This window comes from Daldinia loculata (assembly GCF_022478755.1).
Source record: "Daldinia loculata strain CBS 113971 unplaced genomic scaffold F4817scaffold_24, whole genome shotgun sequence".
Taxonomy (NCBI): domain Eukaryota; kingdom Fungi; phylum Ascomycota; class Sordariomycetes; order Xylariales; family Hypoxylaceae; genus Daldinia; species Daldinia loculata.
This window is the reverse complement of record NW_026054878.1, coordinates 440861-460647: the sequence shown is the minus strand read 5'-3', so window position 1 is coordinate 460647 and position 19787 is coordinate 440861. Positions and strand designations below refer to the sequence as shown.

The window sequence follows — 19787 nt, the reverse complement described above, 5'->3', positions numbered from 1 at the left end:
CGCAAGACTGGTGCGAGAAAGGAGCACACTTTCGCACTTCACTCGGCTTTCTACTCTAGATCTCCGAACAGACTTTCCGATTCAGTTGCCGATTCGTCGTTCGCAGTTCAGAAACATTCCCTCGGTTACTTGGACATGTAATGATCGACTACCGCGCAAGGCTTAGGCAGATAGCAAGGGTCGATCGACAGCAACAGCTCGTTGTTGAGACCTTAGAGAGAGGATGGGGTAGAGTCAGGAGAGTAGATAGTAGCGCTCCTCGTGACGTTGGTGGGTGCCCATATTGTTGCGCTGCTAGTTATGTTATGGGGGAAATAAGGTAGCGACATGCTGCCTGTTACGTTGGCCGGGAATCAAAACGGCGTGCTAGTGCTCGCCTTAACAATTGGGTTGGCCATTCCCATACTAAGCATGGAAAGAACGGCGACGGAGAAAATAGCGCCCATCTTAGTCGTATTATGATAATGCTATCAGACTTAGATGAGAAGCTTGATTCTGAGATATGCCCGAGTTTACGAGGGGTTATTGTGTCGAATTTTTTCCATGGCCCAAATAGGAAAGTAACTCAATGGGCAGTATCTGGCACGTGCGCAATTATGTAAACTCGGGCATATTGTGCAGCCCGCAGGGCTGCCTCCAGTATACGTTTCTTGAGACAAAAGATAAAAACTTTCGTACCTTTTCAGATTCTCCTTCATTCCAAGACCTTCACCTCCGAGTCTGGAGTTCCTCTTTCGAGACCAAGATACATCCCATCGGTGTAGGACGTCGATGTTGTCATCGAAAATAGCCAGATCCGTATTGCCTAATATTCGACCGGCTGATCCAAGCCTGTTGGAATCCGGGGAGAACCCAAAAATAGGTCACACATTATGTAAACCCAGAGGTTGACGCGATATTCTTGTATCGCGACTGGTGGTGTTTAAGACGAGGTTACAAAGTCAAGCGTGACCCCCAAGCTCAGGGTAATTACCCAAGTCTCGTCGTGTCCAAGTAACAGATCGCATTTAGTAACGACTCCAAAGTAACCAAGCAATCGGGTCACCTCACTTTAGTTGATATTCGATCGATCTACAATCGAACTAAATATATCTATAAGACGACGAGTCGTAGCACTTGCTTTGCATGTGATAATAGGTCGAGAACTTTTCTATGCTGCGACTTTGACTTAAAAGTTTTCTTCCACTGGTCGATCTCGCAGCGGATTGGGTATCGAAAACATACTTCTTGCAGATCAGCCTTAAATCGTACCGATGAAATTAGGCATTTATTGTCCGAGCAAACCTGAACCAAAAACTACACAATGGGTATCTAAACGTAAATCTGACATTAACCACAGCATACAGACGGCTCTTCCAGGCCGCTGTTCGCCCCTTTATCTGATTGGGACTCGTTTCCGATCACGACCTTGGCGATCATCCAATCGCATAGGAACTTTCCAACACCAGCGCCGATAATGATGCTTATTATGATGTAGCCGTTATATGACATAGCTATGAGCATGAGTATGTATGCGGCACCGAACGCAAATGCGTGTATGATAGAACGGATCAGCTGCTGTACGGGCGTTGCCCTAAACGTGACGACTTGCGGCCCCGGGGCCGGCGCCTCGGAACAGCATGAGTCTTCTCCTTTGGATGCGCGGGTTTCCGCCGCTAAATGCTGCTGGAACTGCCGTAGGATAAAGCTGTCATACTCCTTTCCTATCCGGCGGAGGAACTCTAGGCATATGACAAGAATAAAAACGCCGATACACGAGGCTGCAAAAGTCCCCTCGTTTTCAATGCGCCACGATTCAGCAAGGAGGCCTAGAATCTGTTAATAACCTGCGTATCCACGCCAAGCCTCTTGGATATGTCCTGGATATAATGAGGAAGTCTTACAAGTGCCAATAGTACTCCAGTTCCATGCCATCTATTTCTCGGTCAGTCATTGTCCAGTCGGCTCTATTTCAGTATCAATTAGTCACACGTACCGCATGTGTGCACGTAGCGTTGCTACTCCCCATATCCATATGGCTGTGATCCATGTTGGCGGTTAATTTAGATGCGCCGGCAAAATTTGTAACAACCTTCCCGTTGGGTGCGCTCGGAGGATGACGCGGAAATCAGCCTGCAATTGGACCCGGGACGAGGAATTTTGGCCTGTGAAGACTCAAGTTTTAGGATGTAGGAACACTGATGCCTTTATTATGCCGTCGCTTTTCCAAGACTTTGCGACCCGCTCGACATAGAAAGATGACGATATCTTATAAGATGAGAGTATAAGAGCAAGATTCGGCCTTTTGGGAAGGTCGATAGTTCGAGGATGAGAAAGGACTGGGCGCGGCGACCGCGCCTACAACGTAAAGTCCCTCTTTAACAGTCTTAGATAAAAGCGTCAGATGGCGGGTTTCAGCGGAAAGGCAGATGATCGTATCTAGGACGCAGGCAAAGTGGATACAAATCCGACTGTTTGGCCCATTAGGGCTTCGTTTTCGACGGCTCGACGCCTCAAACGTCCAAGAGTCTAGTCTATTATTGGTGGTCTCAAGTAAGACATCCTTGTACGCCAAGCCATATACGACCCCTGAAAAACGTGCTCAATTCTTCTCAAGCTTTCCCTTCACGGGCTTAACGGCCTGAACGGTGTATGTTTCGAACCGTCGGGGGTAGCATCATTGAGCAAGTTTCCACCAGCGCGCCGAGAATGACGGAGCTCTTGGGGAGGAATTGTCCTCTAGACGGAGGAGGCAACTTGAAGGTGGCACCACCTTGTCCCGGCAATGGGTGCAACGGTTGGACGGTGTCCTGTCTAACTAGCTCAACGAGCTGTACTCGCTTGTCTGTTTGGTCACTTTATTATATTATCATCGCGTCCACTGGCTCCTGCAAGCAACCGTCGATCATCAATCAACCGTCGACAGGAGTTAAGCTTGCAGACTTCTTGCAAACTCTGCAGTCTTATTAAACAAAAAGCCTTCCCGCTTCTCGGGTTACGCCAGTCGCTCGCCCGTCATACGCGATCAAACGCCTTCCAGTGTCTGTCGTCAGGACGACTTGCAAAAAGATGGCTACCATGGAGAACCCGCTGGCAGCTCGCCATATTCAGAATCTCAGCGAGGCCGCCGCGTTAGAGAAGCACTGGGGTTATGTCGACAGAGCCGTTCCGTGTACGAACGACCCCGGATCTTGCGCCTACCTAGATCAGGTGTATGGATCCCACGATTTGACCATGGTTTATTCCGGCATAATGTGGTCGGTAATTGCTGGAATTCTCCTGCTTTGGACTATCGGAAAACGCGTCTTCCCGTCCCCTCGCGCCGACGAGATACCCACCGGTGCCATCGAGAGCGAAATAGTAGCAAAAATAGCTAGTCGACGCTCGCGAATAAGGAGGACGGCCGCGGCATTAATCCGTCGCTACTTACTACCCGACTCGGTTCGATTCGTCTTTGGCCGAACGACGCGACTTCAAGTCTTGATCTTGACTATCTTAGCAGGCTATTTGCTAATATTTAGCTTCCTCGGCATCACGTACCAGACATGGGTCACGCCCATAAAGAACAAGCCCGAGCTTTACAACACCAGAACGAGCTTGGGCCCGTGGTCTGACCGAGTTGGCGTCTTTGCATATGCTCTCACGCCACTGTCGATCTTGTTATCGAGCAGGGAATCTATCCTCTCTCTTCTTACTGGAGTCCCGTACCAGAGCTTCAACTTTCTTCATCGCTGGCTCGGATATATCATCGTTGTGCAAGGATCTCTGCACACTATTGGCTGGACTGTAATCGAAGTCCGACTATATCAACCGCAGCCGACGACCGCGATAGAATGGATCAAGCAGCTGTATATCATCTGGGGAGTTGTCGCGCAAATCCTGCTGTTAATCCTCTTTGCGTTGAGTACTCCCTGGGGTATTCGCCTCACTGGCTACGAGTTCTTCCGCAAGGCGCACTACGTCCTGGCGATGGTATATATCGGGGCCTGCTGGGGTCATTGGGCGAATTTGCAATGCTTCCTGATCCCGGGGTTGGCTCTCTGGTTCTTGGACCGTGGAGTTAGACTCTTGCGATCGGCCCTTATTCATTACCAATATTTACCTGGCGGATCCATGGGGTTCCGGGCGGCACACGCATCTTTGAAGCACTTTCCCGACGCAGAGCACGGGGATGTCGTGCGTATGGATTTTACTTATCCTCAGGATGCTTGGACAGTTGGACAACACTTCTACCTTTGCTTCACGGAGTGCAGCTTATGGCAGTCTCATCCGTTTACGCCGCTCAACTTGCCAAAGGTACAGGATGGGCTTGTTTCTCACTCGTACATTCTTAGAGCGAAGAAAGGAGAGACGAAGAAGGTCGCAGAACTGACTGCGAGGAAATTAGCCGCATCGCCTAGCGCAACGACTCCTCTAATCCTGTCGGGAACATATGGAGAGTCGATAGTCGATGAATTGACACCGGATGTCAATGTGCTCTGCGTAGCTGGTGGAACAGGAATTACGTACGTCTTACCAGTCTTGCTTGGAATAATAGAGCAACCAGAAATGAAGGACCGGAAAGTCCAGCTGGTCTGGGCAGTAAGGAAGAAGGATGATACCCGTTGGGTCGAGAAGGAACTCGATACCATTCGAAAAGCCGCCAAGGCGCATAAGATTGAAGTTCACATATATGTGACGAGGGAAGCAAGCAGCAGGAGCCCGTCGATAAACGACGATATATTAGAGAAGGACGATATAGCCGCGAAGGAGTCCGGTTTGGCTTCGTCTGTTGTTTCTTCCGTGAAGGGTGTTCGGTCTGCGTCGTCCCTCAATGTCGAGAGAATCGGAGGGGAAGGATTTGACAGACACCCCGACCTGAACAAGTTAGTTAGGGGATTCGTAGACAACACCGTCAGAGGCTCCACGGCCGTATATGCAAGCGGACCAGGAGGCATGATCAGCGACTTAAGGAGTATTGTAGCGTCATGCAACTCGGGCGGGAAGGTCTGGAAAGGAAATGGTCGATATGATGTCAGCTTAATATGCGACGACCGGCTCGAGTGGTAAAGGGGTACTTGAGTTGAGGGAAAACCACAAAAAATACTATAATGTTCAAAGCAACCGGTGTTGCCGTCCATGATTAACCTGATTGTGACCCGTGCCGAGTTTCCCATTGTCAAGTGACAATTATTCATTTCGTATTTTCATTATGATGATTTTAAGTGATACGTATTTCTTGTGTTCTAAACCTCGCTAGATCAACCTCCCGCCATTGTACATTGCTCATTCCGACCCTCCGGTAGGATCCGTCCTTGCGCATGTGAAGAACAAGCAAGTACTTGTCGTTAGGTGACTCCGTCATTACCAACGCCCAGCATAGTCGCGGTGACTGACGATCTAAATCCATGACACAGCTATGGACTGGCCCGGAAAGAAAATTTGGAGAGTCGGTTGGCTCAAATGTCAAGACACCGACGTCGTGTTTACTATCTTCCGGGGGGTGATAAAACATCTGCGCAAGGCGGCCCCTGAGTTTTATACTTCCATCCGGATAGCCATGTATAACCTCCTTCTCAGCTTCCATTGCCACATCTAAGACTTCAACGACAAACCCCCCGATCCGGAGTGCCCAAAAGTCGAGTGCGCCATCGAGGGCAGCCCAACTCCAGCTGGGTGCGCGTTTCGTAGGCGGTTTAGATAGTACGGAGATCTCGTCGGTTGTTGATATTCCCCAAACTTTCCGGCCTGGCGCGTGGTAATAGTGGGCGCACCATAGGAGACCACGCGCGATATCTTCCTGCCATAAGCCGGCAATATACGTCGCAGTTGGCTTGGTAGACTTGAATAATGCCGCAGCTCCAACAACAGCAGGTAGCTTGTCAGTAGAAATGGTGAACTTCCGTGTAGTGTACTCTTCTAGCAACTGATACCATGCCTTCCAATCTAACTCAACACCTTTGGCGGCGCATACACCAATCTGTTTTCGGATCTGCATGAACTTTGCCACGAAGTGCCCGTCCGACTCGCCGGTATAATTTTTCCCGTCCTCGCACTTAAAATCAGTGAGACACTCCCAGAACATCTGCTCCTTTCCAAAGTGCAACACACGTTTGGCCAGAAGTCTTTCTTGCATGCACCAACCGCGGCCGTTTAACGGGCATTCCGTAAGGTATTCATTAATCTCAAGATACACCTTCTGGACGGCATATTCGTCGCTTATTAGCGACAGTGGTGGTCTGTTCGGCTTAAGAAAGCCCTTGGTGCTGCCCGCAGAATCGAGGACAGATATCACTATCGAGGCACCCGCGTACACGGAATACATCCTCCCAGCTTCCTGATCCCAATCCAGCTTCGAGTCTTGGATGATGCACAGAGCGTCTATCCACAGGTATCGTAACCCGAGGGCTCTGGTAACCTCGATAGCGTCCCTGAAGTTCTGGGGTAGTTCATCGATGTCCATTCCACTAGTTCTTACCTTCAAGTTAGCTATTGTGGTGACGGACGGGATTATACCGCCCCAACAATGGCTGAGTGTGGCATATGGCATCATTTCCCCTTTTGATTCGTATATACGGATTCGTCCTGTTTCACTATCGCTTATATCGACTACCCTTGTTGGAAGTACATTATCCGAGTTGGATTTAGCACAGTTTGGATGAGCTTCGGTGCACTCTTGCCGCCACTCAGCCGCCACTCGAGAGATATGTGATGGGCTTAGAGTCGTTGATACGGCTGGGATTCTCCTATAAGCATCTAGCCAGTGTACCTCCTCACCCTTTCCCAGAGGCTTCCGTCGGCAGGTTCTAAAACTATGTAGTGGGATACTTCCAATTTTGCTGCTTCCCCAGGGCATATTCTGCAGAGAATCGCGAAAGCCAACGCGAAAATGGCCTTTCAGTTGGTTGTCTCCTGCACGACCTGAGGACCAAAACGGATATAAACCTAACCAGCCTTGATGTAGAGTTGTGTCCAAAGGCGCAAGGTCCACGTAGAGGACATTACAAAGCTCACACGTCTTGGCACTATTTGTGAGGTCTTCGAATGTCTCATGGTGATGGAAGGCATCTCCCCAGGGCTTCTCGGGTGTCCATTCTGAACCTACTGGCTGCCACCGCGCTGGATAAACGACCTGTATAGTAAAGTTGAAGGAGAAGAGGTTATCGATGAATTGATAGCAAAGCTCACATAGCGATCCTGTGATAGTTATGGGAACTGGGCTCATCTTGTTAGTCTTTAGATGCGGTTTATATCTCTCTTGTATATTTGAATTTATATGTGGTGTGTAACGCTAGACCGGAAATAAGCATGAGATAATCCGCATAGATTCAACATAAGACATGCTAGATATTAGAAAGCTGACGCAGGATCAGAGGGGTTTCGGCCTCAATGATGAACTAGAGCTTTTTTGGTCAAGGGTATTAATCTACATGCGTAGACTTTCTTTATCTTAGGTAGTCAACAGTTATACAGTTATGTTACATCTTGTCTCCTCTATCTGCGCAATTATACTCTAACCTTTCCGCTTTGTATGTATTGTATAAAGGAAAACAGTTAATAAGAGTCAGAGAAAAGGGGGCTATGAGGTATCTGCGGGTATAACCGTACTTCGTATATTGCATGATATTGGCTTAACGGGTGATGCGGAGAGCATGGAGATCCTTGCATCCTTCGACATCGGCCCCACTAAAATTTTCAAAACCGAACCCCTCCAATATTTTCTTTACATCCGTCTACAACTCCAAAACCTGCCTATTTTACCTATCTTACTATAAGAAATCATTGCAAACCACCCAATTCGACGAAATGCCGTCCGTTAAGAACCCCAACGGGCCCTCGAAGAACCGCCTCATAGCCCGCGCTGCCAAAGCGAGGAAGCAGAACCAGAAGCGCATCAGCACCGCCGCCCTCGACAAGAAGGGCCGAGTCGCCAAAGCGGACACGAAGCGCGGCGCACGCCCCGGACTATTACCAACGAGTGGACCAAACGCAGCGCTCAGCTCGAAAAAGAGGCGCAAGGTCGAGCGGAAGATGAACCATGCTATGAAGCGCAAGATGGAGGCCGAGGGTGAGGTTGAGATGAAAGGTATGTTGCCTGTTTTCAAGACGGGGCGGAAAAGAAGAAGAAGCCAGTCGCTAATTGAGGGTTGCATGTAGATGTACCTGCGGAAAAGACTACCGAAATTGCCAAAGAGGAAATGGCTGTCGACACCGAGAACATCTCGTGAGAATACTAGCGTTTTGCGCCCGAGTTATGGCATAGCACCCTAGACTCGGCCGATATTCCGCCATTTTCACGTCGCAGATGTGTTTCCGGCCCGGATGGGGAAATTAGGAGGGCTGGCACTCTATGAGAAGTTTAAATTTCCGCCAGACAAAAAGAGACGGGCTATTCATTACGCGTTCGCTATATCAAACCTAGTATGTGGCTCGACGTATTAGTCAACTCGAGGAAAGAGATTTAGGGCCAATATCGACACTCAGATACTACTAAGTGGTTGCATGGCCACATAATGTCATGGCACGGCAACTGGAAGCACGCTTCGGCGGGGTCATTAGGTCATACGTTGAAGAAATGGTGTCTTTGGTAGAGTTGGTATTTGGGTACTAAAGGCGTCCAACTAGGTCTATACAAGCCGGTTGTTTGACCTGGTGCAACTATTACCATCGCGTTATATCCATACCACATGAGGTAGCAAGCTATATTTACGATTGGGTTACCGCCCTCGAAAGAAACCAAGTTACATTAGTGGCAATAGCAATAGTAACACCGTCAGTGAATAAAAGGACTAAATAGAAATCAGTATCACAATCTAAATCACTCTCTAGGGCCGTCAGATTTGTTATTTCTTTATATTATACGCTGCATTATAGACTTGATATAGTCATCCACCTTGGTATCATTGTAATGTCTTCTCTCAACCCCTGGTGTAGATCGCGCTTGTCTATCTCGTGTATATGATATCTTGCCGATTCAACTCTAAGCCGAACTATAAGACTTCTAAGAAATATAGTTTCATTAAACCAATATCTTTGTCTAGTTTGTTAACATATCCTAACTAAAAGGCTAATTCGTCGCCCCGTAATGCTCGTCGCGGGGCGGACTACGCCTGCAACGACTTCGCGTTTTAGAAAGCCTTAAAGACATGCTGTCTCGCTATAAGTATAATCGCGAGAGTCTGATAGTGACTAACTGGAGGCGGCAGTTCTTCATCAAAGGGTATCTCTATGCCGTAATAAATTTCTACTAACATTAGCAGAGGGTATATATTTCAAAAGATGAAGCTAAGTAGCCATGTAGACCAGGGACGATGAGCAGTATTAGGCGCCTTCATCTTGTTCAGGCAATAGCTGGCATGGTTTCTATTCCGGCGGCCGTCGCAGTCACAACGGCAACCCACACCACCGGGGATTTCTTCAGCCCATTTACTTTGGACCTCGTTGAGTGCTTGCGACTCGGGTAGTTGGCCACCGGGCGAGTTTGCGGGGCACTGGTAATACCAATCGTGTCGGTATCCAATATCGGCGAAATGATGAACCTGATGCGGCTCTGCCAACATGTTCACGGCGAGTGAGTGGACTGCGGCATCACCCCACTGTAAGAAACCAAATTAGCAATTTAAACATAAAAAACGAGAATAAATCGGTATTGTGGCATTGCCGTCCGACGTATACGAACCCTTTCGAAATAGAAGCCGCCGGTGTGTTCCAAGTGCTTATAAAGGTCCTGATACTTAGAGCCACGAAAGAAGTCAAGGTCTGCGATCTCAAAATTGCTCCAGTAATGACAAAGATTCCATCCGTCACCCGAGCTATCGCGGTGTGAAAACCAGCCGAGTAGGCTACGGAAAGGCCAGGGAACCCAAGACGCATCAACACTCGCTTTCCAGAGGTTGGTGCTAGGGATACCCTTCAGTTCCTTCCAGTCCGATACTTCCCTAAAGAGACTAGGACACGTGCGCTTTTCCTCCCAGAGCGATATCGTGAAACCATATACTTTGTTGTGGCGAGCCATTTCGACGAAGGGATCGTAGGTAATAGAGCATGAGAACTCGACGTCGGGTTCTAATCGCCAGTACCATTTGTATTTCTTTAGTGCCTCGACTTGATAGAAGTTCCTACAATGTTGACGCCTCAGTAAAACCAAACAAGCGAAGTATAGTCGGCTAGCCTACCCAGAAAAGAACCGGCACATGTGATGATAGGTCTCTTTTCCCGCGTATAAAATACCACGGTCACCCTGATCCTTTATACTCGCGCGGGCGGCGTCCTGGTCCATCCACGACGGAAAAGTCCATTGTTCCTTGGGTACTATTTCGAAGAAGGTCGGAGCACTCGTAGAAGCGTTGATGGTTTGTATGAATTCGTCGCTCCAGGGCTCGTCGTTAAGGAATACGATAGGGTATCGGAACCAGCGGTTAAAGCGTTGCTCGATGCTGCGGACGGATCTCGCAGCTTTCTCGGCCTCCTGGTTGCGGGCCAGCATAACGATGGCGGCATTCTCGCGAGGCGAGTCTGGAGGAGTGCTCGGAGGCTCCTGGCAGGAGGCATAGAAGGGAGTATCGAACTCGCGAGGCGGTACGGGCACGCGGTAGTGGGAGGCGTGAATGGTGATCTCGAGAATACACGCAACGCCGAGGACCCAAAGGAACGGCGACTGTAACCATCCTCCTCTCCTTCGTAGGCGTGGTAGCCGATTAAACAGCGACATGGTAGAGAGATGCTAGCCAAACTTTACGGGCTAGCTCATGTGTGATGTAGTTGAAAAGATAATGTCACTATCTTTTGTTGGCATTCCCGAGGCCATTTGCATCACCTTTGATTTGTTGGTTGGGATTATCGATTGTCTCCCATGTGTTGATCTTTTTTAGTTGTCAAGGGTTTTATTTGTCAAGGTCCCTTTTTTTAGTAGGGAACGTAGTGCATTTTAGCGTTTGTACGAAGTACGTTACACCTATACAGGTAGCAGACCCCTATTTTGGGACTTGTGCAGGTTCCAACAACGCATACATGTACATGTAGCTCTGCATTATGCAGCTTCTATCTCGAGTCCGCATTTTCAATTAAGGTAACTACCTCTTGAAGATTCTTGTAAAGAAAAAAAAAATTATAAGGGTAGCAACCAGAATTCAAACATGTTAAAGATATATCATTTATATGCACGTACCCGTTGTACCTAATGTAAGATCATTAAACTCACTTACAAGCGCATTAGGTATGACGGAAGTAGCACTAATAAGAGTACAATTAGGTCATAGTTTAAATCCCATGGAGCACATGCATGTATCTAAGCGCCAGATATCTGAGTACATATACATATCATTCTTGTGCTAGTTGTATTCTCAACCTTTTTTTCTTGAGCTCTTCATAACATCTACAAAAGAGATATTATTTGTCGCATCTCGCATTTCTATGGAACAGATCAAGTTACGCTACTACCACTACGCGATAAATGATATTATTACCGGACACGGCAGCCAGCGCTAGCCAATGTAACCGATTGTCCGGCTCTGGGGGTTGCCAAGAAGGTCCGTAATTAAGACGCCGTCCATCTTCTCGGGTCTTAATCTTCTCCAGGGCTCCTAATTTTGTTCGCAAGGGGGAGAGATAACCGCCTCGAGCCTGTTTACATATCCGCATATCTCCCACAACTCCTAGCATGTATCATCCTATGGTACTTCTACGCCGTCGCCGAGTTTACTACCTCTTCCCCATCGTCTTCGTCTTGGTGCTTCTTAGCCCTCCCTTCTGGCCATCCGTAAGACAATTCGGGGATCGCGTGCGCCAAACTTTGCCTTTCGCCTACCAATGGAAAGTCCAACAAGATTTCGTACCTACGCAAAATGAGCTCGACTGCTTACACGGCCTTACCCCTCGATTAGCCACCGATAGCGATAAACACATAGATCCCATACCCAACCATGTTCATTTCATATACGGGCTTAGTAACCCTTATAGCAAGCCTAGCGCAGGTACCTTCGACTTTCTCTGCTACCTTGCCATACGGAGTGCCATTGTGGGCATGAAAGCAGACAAGATCTCGCTTCATTACACATATCTTGCAGATCCACCATCGCCCGAACCCAATGCGTCCCCTCTATCGAATCCATGGATACGTCTTTTAAAAGATGATATCGACCTCGTCTACCATTCACCTGAAGAGATGACGGCCCTGAAGAGCTCGCCCGACGCGACCTGGCACGCCGCACATGTATCCGATATTCTCCGTTTGAAGCTCCTCCAAGAGCAGGGTGGTATCTATATGGATATGGACGCCTTCGGTTTCCGACCCTTTACTACTCTCTTAAAATCGCCACGCGATATAATACTAGGCCACGAGGGCGGAAATCGTGGGGGTCTGTGTAACGCCATCATGGTCGCTCGGAAGAACAGCTCTTTTATAGCGAGATGGCTTCGAGAGTATAACGGTGCAGATCTTTCTAAGGAGTGGAATTACCACAGCGTTGTCCTTCCTAAAGAGTTGGAATTAGAACATCCGGACGAGGTCTGCACGTTAGCACCTAACGCTTTCTTCTGGCCAACTTGGACGTGGGACCATATCGAATTCATGCATAAGCAGCTCAGCTCGGACGAAGCGCGTAAGTGGGCGGCGGAGATAGACAGGAACGGTGGCAGTCTTTATGAGGATCAGCTCGCCTACCACGCATGGAGTCAGATGGCCTGGGAGAGACATCTCAGCAAGTTGACTCCCGAGGTCGTGAGAACACGCGACACGAGATTTAACATCCTAGTTCGAGACTTTCTACAGGATAATCTAGCAGTCCATCAGAACTAGCAGCAGTTCTATATAGGTTGGATTCTCATCATATTACGGAGTTGGCTAGCATAGCGTGTAGTATGTCTAGTTAAAAGCCCTAATGTTAGTATATGGGTAAGCATCCCAAAGAGTTAAACGGTTGAATAGCAACCCTGTAGTATTTTATCATCCGCTACTTTTCGATATATAATAGATCTATAAGGTCTATAAGGTCCGATAAGAGCGATGGATAAGGTAATTCACGCTTTATGATGTCCTACACGGCCATTGGACGGCACCGGCTCTACAGATTTTGGCCAGCTGATTCTGGAGGCGTGTTCCACTTGGGGCTATATCCTTTAGTTGAGTAATTTAAGAAATAGATAGAACTGTGATAATGAAATATTCATTCCACTAAACTAACATCTGGTTTAGTAAGCTAAAAGTATCAATCCATTAATCTAATCCTCTAATGTAAGCCATCTTATATTGATTTACAACGGCCGAGTTATAAATGCCATCTTACACATGCTCAACCACACATAAATAACATATACCTCGGACGTAAACAATATCAACCGTTGACATGAGTGGTCAAGGGACCACTTTCAGGTACAGTACATGGTGGAATTTATATATAAGGACCTGCCTCCTCACTTACACAGTTAAGAGAATATATCGATATACAATATACCGCTCATATACCGTATCTTTAAGCATCGACGTAGTCATCATTGTCGTTGCCAACTCATCATAATCTTTTCGTTGCGTGCATACCTAAGCATATCATTCTCATTGTGAAGCCCAACTAACAAGTGAAAGGTGTAAAGGGAAACTCATACAAGTTAAGGATGAATAATGCCAAGTTGGCGATCTGATACCTAGGTAACTAGATGGCCATTTTCCTGCTAACTGAGTCTTTTTATTTAATGCTTGCCATTTTCCACTTTAAGAATTAATTATTGTCATGTAACATTATTGTAAACAAACAATTTTATTGTCAATTTTCTCGACTTCTTAATTCTTGTTTCCTACAAGTATAAAATCACCTGCTTCAAGCGAAAAGGAATTCCCGCTACGTTCTTATTGATTTATTTTAGGTTGTTGTTCCAACGCGTCATCAATTCTATACCAACATGGAGCCAAATCTCGATTGTCCAACAACTCCCAAAACGCCAGTGCCACAAGGATACCAATTCGTTCCAAGAGGAAATAATTATATCACCGGGCATTGCTGGAGGCAAGCACATCTTGAGGGCCAAACTGTTTATATCGTCAATGGAAAGGGGGGAAGGCTCGGCATTAGAGTGCCAACCACTACCCACATCAAAGTCCTACAGGATTACGACAGGACAAAAGCTAATCGAGCTCGACGGGTCCGTAATAGAGATGCTAGGCTAGAGAAATTATTCGGCAAATCTGTTAAAAATCAATTCTATCGAATACCTCTCAAGGACATAAGAGAAATCGTCAAGCAAGCCACGGAAAAGGGAAGTGGAAGAGTTGGGAGAAGGCAGAAGTTGGATATAGCTAAGAGAGCTCGCTTAGCTGTACATGCCCATATTCGACATCGCCATACAAACTACGATGAGCTCTTGAAAAAAGGTATCTCAAGAGACATGGCACGAGATCTGGTCGACCAAAAGGTTAACGAAATTGTCCATATGTGGGGAGGCACAAAAGAAAAACTTCAGTCGCCTGACAAGCGCCCAGGATCAAATTGTGCGGTCATGGATCAAGTATTGCAAGCAGACTGTGCAGAATCCACTTAGGGTAAGAATTATCAAGTATAAGAAAGATTCCGAGCCATAAAGCAGATTCCGCATGCTAAGGTAAGGCATTCCAAGTTGGGTCAACTTCATAACTCGACCACCTGATGCTGGTGACGATGTCTTGACCTTGAGTTTCCTTACCAAAACTGTGCGATAGTAATTCTTGGCTCGGTTTAGTCAGTCCATGTGTTTGTTCATTCATTTACCCATAGAGTCTAATAATTAGCCGTTTAAGACGAGTTTATAATATAAATGCGAAGTATGTAAATATTTTTGTCGGAACCCATTAATTTGACAGCTTCTCGGCCCTTTCTTAGGTATCACGTTAGGTATGCTCAATTATCTAACTAGATCAAATAAAAGGGTCTGTATTTGCCGGCTAAAAGCGAACTCGGCTCTCTCTTCGTGGCCAGAAATTCACAAGTCTTTCACCTTCCAACACTGTGCTTTGTACAAGGCAACAACATCTATGTTTTCAACAAAGGATTAATGGGGATCGCATTCAAATCAAATAATTGTAAACCTCTTGTGGTCTATTGAATTTGGTTATATTTTGTATTGAGTTCGGAGTTATACCTAGCGACATGATGAGCCCTATTCGATGCTTTAACCATGTGGTACCTAAACTATCTACTACAAAGACCTTCAAAAATAAGCTTCAAGTCTTCTTATTCAATGAACTGGCTAGTTCTTTACTTTTATACAACAGGCCAACCGCTAGAAAAGTTGATGGTGTTCCATCCAAACTGCTTCTGACCATCCGCAAAGCCAATGCTGGTATTAACGTAGTGGTAATAAAGGATCTGTAGTGCGAGATATCGTTAGTCACACGTGCCAAATAGTCTTGGAGAACATAATACTTACTGGTCCATGCACAGGGTCATCGTAAACTCCTTGTCCTCCAGGTCCATATACATTTCCATGGGATTCCAGGACCACGGTTCCACCACTGTTAGTGCAGGCTTTGCCACTCGCATCCACGAACCCACCAGTTGCAGAGGTAGACCGGCAGACTAGAATCTTATATTCTTCACCGGTAGCTGGCCGGCTTGTATCATAACCACAACATTTGCCTTTGCTGAAGAAGAGATAATAGTAGTTGCCGTGTTTAAATACGAAGGCGCCCTCTTCATCGGTCTTAACAGGGTCAAAAGCAACTTGAGCTGCACTGGCACCGCTCGCCACAGCCTTGGGCGGATTCTTCATGGCTACTTGGTGAATGTCTTTCCAGAAGCTACCAAAAGTGATGAAGTAAGCTCCGTTAACATTGATGAGGTTAGGGTCGATTGCGTTATACGGCTTCCCAGATGACGAGCGGATCCCCGTTGATCCTAAATCTTTCCATGTGCCCACGTCCATGCTAGACGAAGTGGCAACACCAATGGCAGAGTCTTGCACGCCAAATTTACTAACTGAGTAGTACAAGTAATAAGTGTTGCCAACTAAAGCAACCTCAGGAGCCTATTTTAAGAGTAACGCTTAGTTAGTATTTCTTTTTATTTCTTTTTTGAATACCTGAACGTAAGTAAAACATTTGACTATTCCAAACTTACCCATAGGTCCTGGTTCCCTCCGAGATCGATTGACGACCCCGACGGGAGTGCTGCACCCTTATACGTCCATGGTCCTGTAATATCTGGCGCGGTATGAACCGCTATCTTGCCTCCTGTAGAGAAGCGAAAGTATGTGCCATCGGATCGTCGAATGATAGACGGATCGTGCGTATTAACGCAGGTACCCGAGCATGCTCCAGGATTAGCATATCCAGACACAGTGCTTAAAAAGAGCACAAGCGCCCATATAGTGTTATACAGCATCGTGATCGTTTTTAACCGCATATAATATCGAACTCCAAAAAGAGAAGTTCTTAGGTTAATCAGATTTTCAGTTCGCTGGAAGTTCATTACCATTAATAAAGGTGGGTTGAAAGGCAACCCTTTCGGGTTAAGCAGACGATATCTTCGTATTGTTGTTAATTAAGGAGTCCTCGACTGCTGTTAGTGGCATCTCATTGGAGGAATCACCACGCAGATTTATCCGTGAAGGGTTAGCGGTGGAAGGGTGGAGTATAATTATACCAAATGTGACACGCGCCGTGGTTACAGTTGAAAGTTATAAGCGCACCGATGATATAAGATGGTATGGTATCCGCACTATATTCAAATGGGAAGGCTGGCAGCACATAATTTTCTGTTTTATCTCGTTGGTCTTAGCTGTCTACTATCCGTCAATAATTTACCTAATATAACTACCTTAGGTACCTTCTTGACTCCCGATAAAGTAACCCCAAGTTGTATAGTTTCTAGTCTGCTTAAACGTCACGATAACCTATGGCGCGTAGTATTCTTTTCATACCCCACGATCAATTGTAACTAGCTGCTGCCTCATATATCTACAAGTACGGCCTAAATTGGAAATATGTATCTTCCATTTTGTTAGGTACGGTGGGTGTGTCTTCTTTAGTTAAATGATTTTGTTCTCATATCTCATAACTATAATGATGTAGCCACTTAGGCATCGCAAGATATTTCACACTTGCATGATTATACTAGCCACCGCTAAGGTCAGCCATCATCCAGGTCTCTCACTTCACCACACATGACCAGTAGTAAGCGACTACCATCTGATGAAATATGCCTTGTTCGTCATAGGGGCTGCCCGACTAAGCAAGTAATAGATAAGCCGATTTCTTTAACCTGCTTCCTAGACATACTCAAGTAAAATACTAGAATTATTCGCTTGGTAATACCAAGCAAGATCGATTTAGTTGAATGGCTTTGTGCTTACTTGTCGTAGGTATAAGTTTTGGCAATCATTCCTTTTTACTGGGGCAGAGACGACCTCTCCCGGTATAGCATCAGGTCGTCTTCCCAGGAAATGGTTAAGGTACAGGAAATTCGAAAATGCAATGGGTAACATAAAGCACTATGTCATTCGGCGCCAAGATCACTAATAAGTACTTTTAATGGTATGGTTACCTTTATAAGCGCAACATATCAACCATCAATCCATCGGGACATGATAAGAGCTTCAAGATCATGCAATGTATAAGTACTCGAGCCTTGTGATAATTCACTTTAAGGAGTATAGTATCACGGGTCGTGATCTTATTCCTAAAAAGACTAGTTCTAAACCGTCTCTCAACCTAGACGAAGACAGTGATTATGATGTAAAGTTCGACTATTTTTAGTGTATCACCCCTTTCCTGCAATACCTTTGGGGGACGATGCCTCCAATAAGTATCTCATCGTGCGAGAAGATAACACTGGCCTATGGCTGGGTGGTTATCTTAAGACGAGCTATTTTATATTGACGCCTAAAGGAGCACAGCCATACCGCTAGGCACCTCCTACATTTAGGCTAGTATCTAAGAATCGTTAAGCTTCATACTTATTTAGCATAGTTTCACTCTAATCAAAGCTGGTAGGTCGGTTAAAGAAATAGTCAGCCAGCCAATGAAATCGTTTGGATTTAAAGAGGACTTCTGTTCAATGAGCCAATGCGTAAAATAGAGGAATGAATGTTCATACGATTTACGGTACAGAATAGGAAACATTCGATACCAGAGACAGAAAGGGTAGAATGGTGTCAGACTATAGGAGGAAGCCGACGAGGTTAGTCGAGCTATCATACAGGTGGTTCAATTGCATGAGGAAATAGGAAATACAATGAAATAAAGCACCAGCCAGATTTTATTTAAAGATCTTGATCTAGGTATTTCACGGGGACTTATTTGCTGCGCCACGAGGTAACGAATGATATGTTACGAAGGTAGGTGAAACATTAGTACATTAAGTAATGATTGCGCTGAGCTTTCAGAGTTGTTTCTTTATCCCGTCATTAAGGAAACGTTCCACGTGGGACGACAGCAGCTTTTATTCCCTACTTCGCTTCGGCTTACTACTTGGACAGGGGGTTTCACGCTCTAAATATAGGATCGATTTAGGGCTGCAGGATTCTTGAGTCCTTCCTATTACGTGAGGCTTGATACAACAAATATTAACCAAAGGAATAAGTCTCTAAAAACTAATTAATTTAGGTATCGTGAAACAAAAATCCAGAGGCGGCACAGGAAGCGGTCTATTATGGGAAGGAGAATGAGATGCCTTATTTATTCGCGCTGCCGATCTTTTCTATAGTTTACGCCTCGACTTCGCGACTCCGGGACTCATTACATCTTTAGCTAATCGATTATGAATCGCGAGAATTCAATTCTCTGTATTTCCTTAATATCTAAATCCAAGTCTACATTTCAATCCCGATGAGCATGTTGAAGTGGCGGGTAGCCTTGCTTGTAATGTCGTTTGGACGGTGGGGTGTTATGGGACAATCGGGGACCTCTACTACCACAACAGACCGCCCTTCGCCTATTACAGCTCGAGCTTCGGCTATTACGAAAGACCCCTTTGTAGGGTTCGTCGTTGCGTCAGCTACAAGTAGGTCAATTCTTTATAGCCTCTTTGAAGAACGCAGCCCGAGCCTGTATAACTAACACAAGCCAATAGCCAAACCGATATATTGTCCTGATGGCGACGTATTCACCACATCGGCCAAATTTGCAGCATGCTGCGCTTCGACGGCATCCTCTTGTGCTATTGCTACGGGCTGCGAAGACAATGCGATGGCATATTCGAAAGGCGCAACGTCTAACTGGTAAGAAGACTCTGTGTCTCATTATACTTGGTGGATCTTAGCCCAACTAACGGTTCAAAAGCGGTCCAATGCGATGCCAAACACGACAAATCTTTTCAACATACGGAATAGGGGATCCGGTTCTCATGCCCCTCTGTGCTAGCTCCGGCGAAATAGAACTGTTATATCGGACAGTACCGACGACTTCAAGTTTAGTCCTCCCTCTTACAGCTGTTGACACCACCGGCGCATTATCAACACGCCCGCCAATGATGGTCACAATCATGGGCGCCAATGGCTACCCAGAGCCAGTAGCAACTGCCGTACAAGCTAATCAAGGCACCCATGCGACAACTGACTCCCTATCACCTAACTTAGTTGGTATAATTGTCGGCTCTACGTTTGGGTCTGCAGCGATTGTGGCATTGGCGGTGGTAGCATTCTTGTATGGGCGAAGGCAAGACAGAGAAAAGCGAGCGGTCCAAAATCACGAGCGAAATTGGAAAATACGACCGGAGACACCGGAGTCATGGGACAGGGAATCTAATATCTCTGTAGCAGGTTCAAAACGGAGATATTCAGACCCTTACAGGAGCAGACCGATCGAATTATCGCCCATGCCCAGGACACGGCGATGACACTTCACAAATCCATTTTCACAACAACTT

The 19787-nt window shown here is 46.4% G+C and overlaps 9 protein-coding genes across 9 annotated transcripts; 5 read left to right on the top strand and 4 right to left on the bottom strand.

Annotated features, from left to right (window-relative positions):
• Nucleotides 1–621: 621 nt before the first annotated feature.
• Nucleotides 622–1915, bottom strand: F4817DRAFT_337638 (copper transport protein ctr4; the record flags this gene model as incomplete). Its single annotated transcript, XM_049303325.1, has 2 exons — nucleotides 622–1808; nucleotides 1884–1915. Coding segments are annotated over 2 exons (511 nt in total), but the record flags the coding sequence as incomplete, so codon positions are not given.
• A 488-nt stretch (nucleotides 1916–2403) lies between these two features.
• F4817DRAFT_108758 (ferric reductase like transmembrane component-domain-containing protein) lies at nucleotides 2404–5139 on the top strand. Its single transcript, XM_049297445.1, has 2 exons — nucleotides 2404–2532; nucleotides 2597–5139. The coding sequence occupies exon 2, from the start codon at nucleotides 3049–3051 to the stop codon at nucleotides 5026–5028; it is 1980 nt and encodes a 659-aa protein (XP_049159197.1). The 5' UTR covers nucleotides 2404–2532; nucleotides 2597–3048; the 3' UTR covers nucleotides 5029–5139.
• F4817DRAFT_337604 (HET-domain-containing protein) lies at nucleotides 5065–7495 on the bottom strand. The gene has a single exon (XM_049303324.1). It carries the CDS (start codon nucleotides 7181–7183, stop codon nucleotides 5180–5182), a length of 2004 nt encoding a protein of 667 aa, XP_049159196.1. The 5' UTR covers nucleotides 7184–7495; the 3' UTR covers nucleotides 5065–5179.
• A 269-nt stretch (nucleotides 7496–7764) lies between these two features.
• On the top strand, nucleotides 7765–8186 carry F4817DRAFT_315931 (uncharacterized protein; the record flags this gene model as incomplete). Its single annotated transcript, XM_049300602.1, has 2 exons — nucleotides 7765–8044; nucleotides 8116–8186. 2 exons carry the CDS (start codon nucleotides 7765–7767, stop codon nucleotides 8184–8186), a joined length of 351 nt encoding a protein of 116 aa, XP_049159195.1.
• A 605-nt stretch (nucleotides 8187–8791) lies between these two features.
• On the bottom strand, nucleotides 8792–10849 carry F4817DRAFT_337600 (glycosyltransferase family 15 protein). The gene is made up of 3 exons (XM_049303323.1): nucleotides 10134–10849; nucleotides 9638–10076; nucleotides 8792–9554 (listed from the first exon to the last, which is right to left on the bottom strand). The coding sequence occupies exons 1-3, from the start codon at nucleotides 10667–10669 to the stop codon at nucleotides 9231–9233; spliced, it is 1299 nt and encodes a 432-aa protein (XP_049159194.1). The 5' UTR covers nucleotides 10670–10849; the 3' UTR covers nucleotides 8792–9230.
• Nucleotides 10850–11247: 398 nt separating this feature from the next.
• Nucleotides 11248–13134, top strand: F4817DRAFT_337597 (glycosyltransferase family 32 protein). The gene is made up of 2 exons (XM_049303322.1): nucleotides 11248–11486; nucleotides 11536–13134. Exon 2 carries the CDS (start codon nucleotides 11618–11620, stop codon nucleotides 12752–12754), a length of 1137 nt encoding a protein of 378 aa, XP_049159193.1. The 5' UTR covers nucleotides 11248–11486; nucleotides 11536–11617; the 3' UTR covers nucleotides 12755–13134.
• A 717-nt stretch (nucleotides 13135–13851) lies between these two features.
• On the top strand, nucleotides 13852–14487 carry F4817DRAFT_315928 (uncharacterized protein; the record flags this gene model as incomplete). Its single annotated transcript, XM_049300601.1, has 1 exon — nucleotides 13852–14487. The coding sequence occupies one exon, from the start codon at nucleotides 13852–13854 to the stop codon at nucleotides 14485–14487; it is 636 nt and encodes a 211-aa protein (XP_049159192.1).
• Nucleotides 14488–15185: 698 nt separating this feature from the next.
• Nucleotides 15186–16304, bottom strand: F4817DRAFT_315927 (glycoside hydrolase family 43 protein; the record flags this gene model as incomplete). Its single annotated transcript, XM_049300600.1, has 3 exons — nucleotides 15186–15290; nucleotides 15352–15948; nucleotides 16041–16304. 3 exons carry the CDS (start codon nucleotides 16302–16304, stop codon nucleotides 15186–15188), a joined length of 966 nt encoding a protein of 321 aa, XP_049159191.1.
• Nucleotides 16305–18784: 2480 nt separating this feature from the next.
• Nucleotides 18785–19757, top strand: F4817DRAFT_315926 (uncharacterized protein; the record flags this gene model as incomplete). Its single annotated transcript, XM_049300599.1, has 3 exons — nucleotides 18785–18923; nucleotides 18993–19140; nucleotides 19202–19757. The coding sequence occupies 3 exons, from the start codon at nucleotides 18785–18787 to the stop codon at nucleotides 19755–19757; spliced, it is 843 nt and encodes a 280-aa protein (XP_049159190.1).
• Nucleotides 19758–19787: the final 30 nt, after the last annotated feature.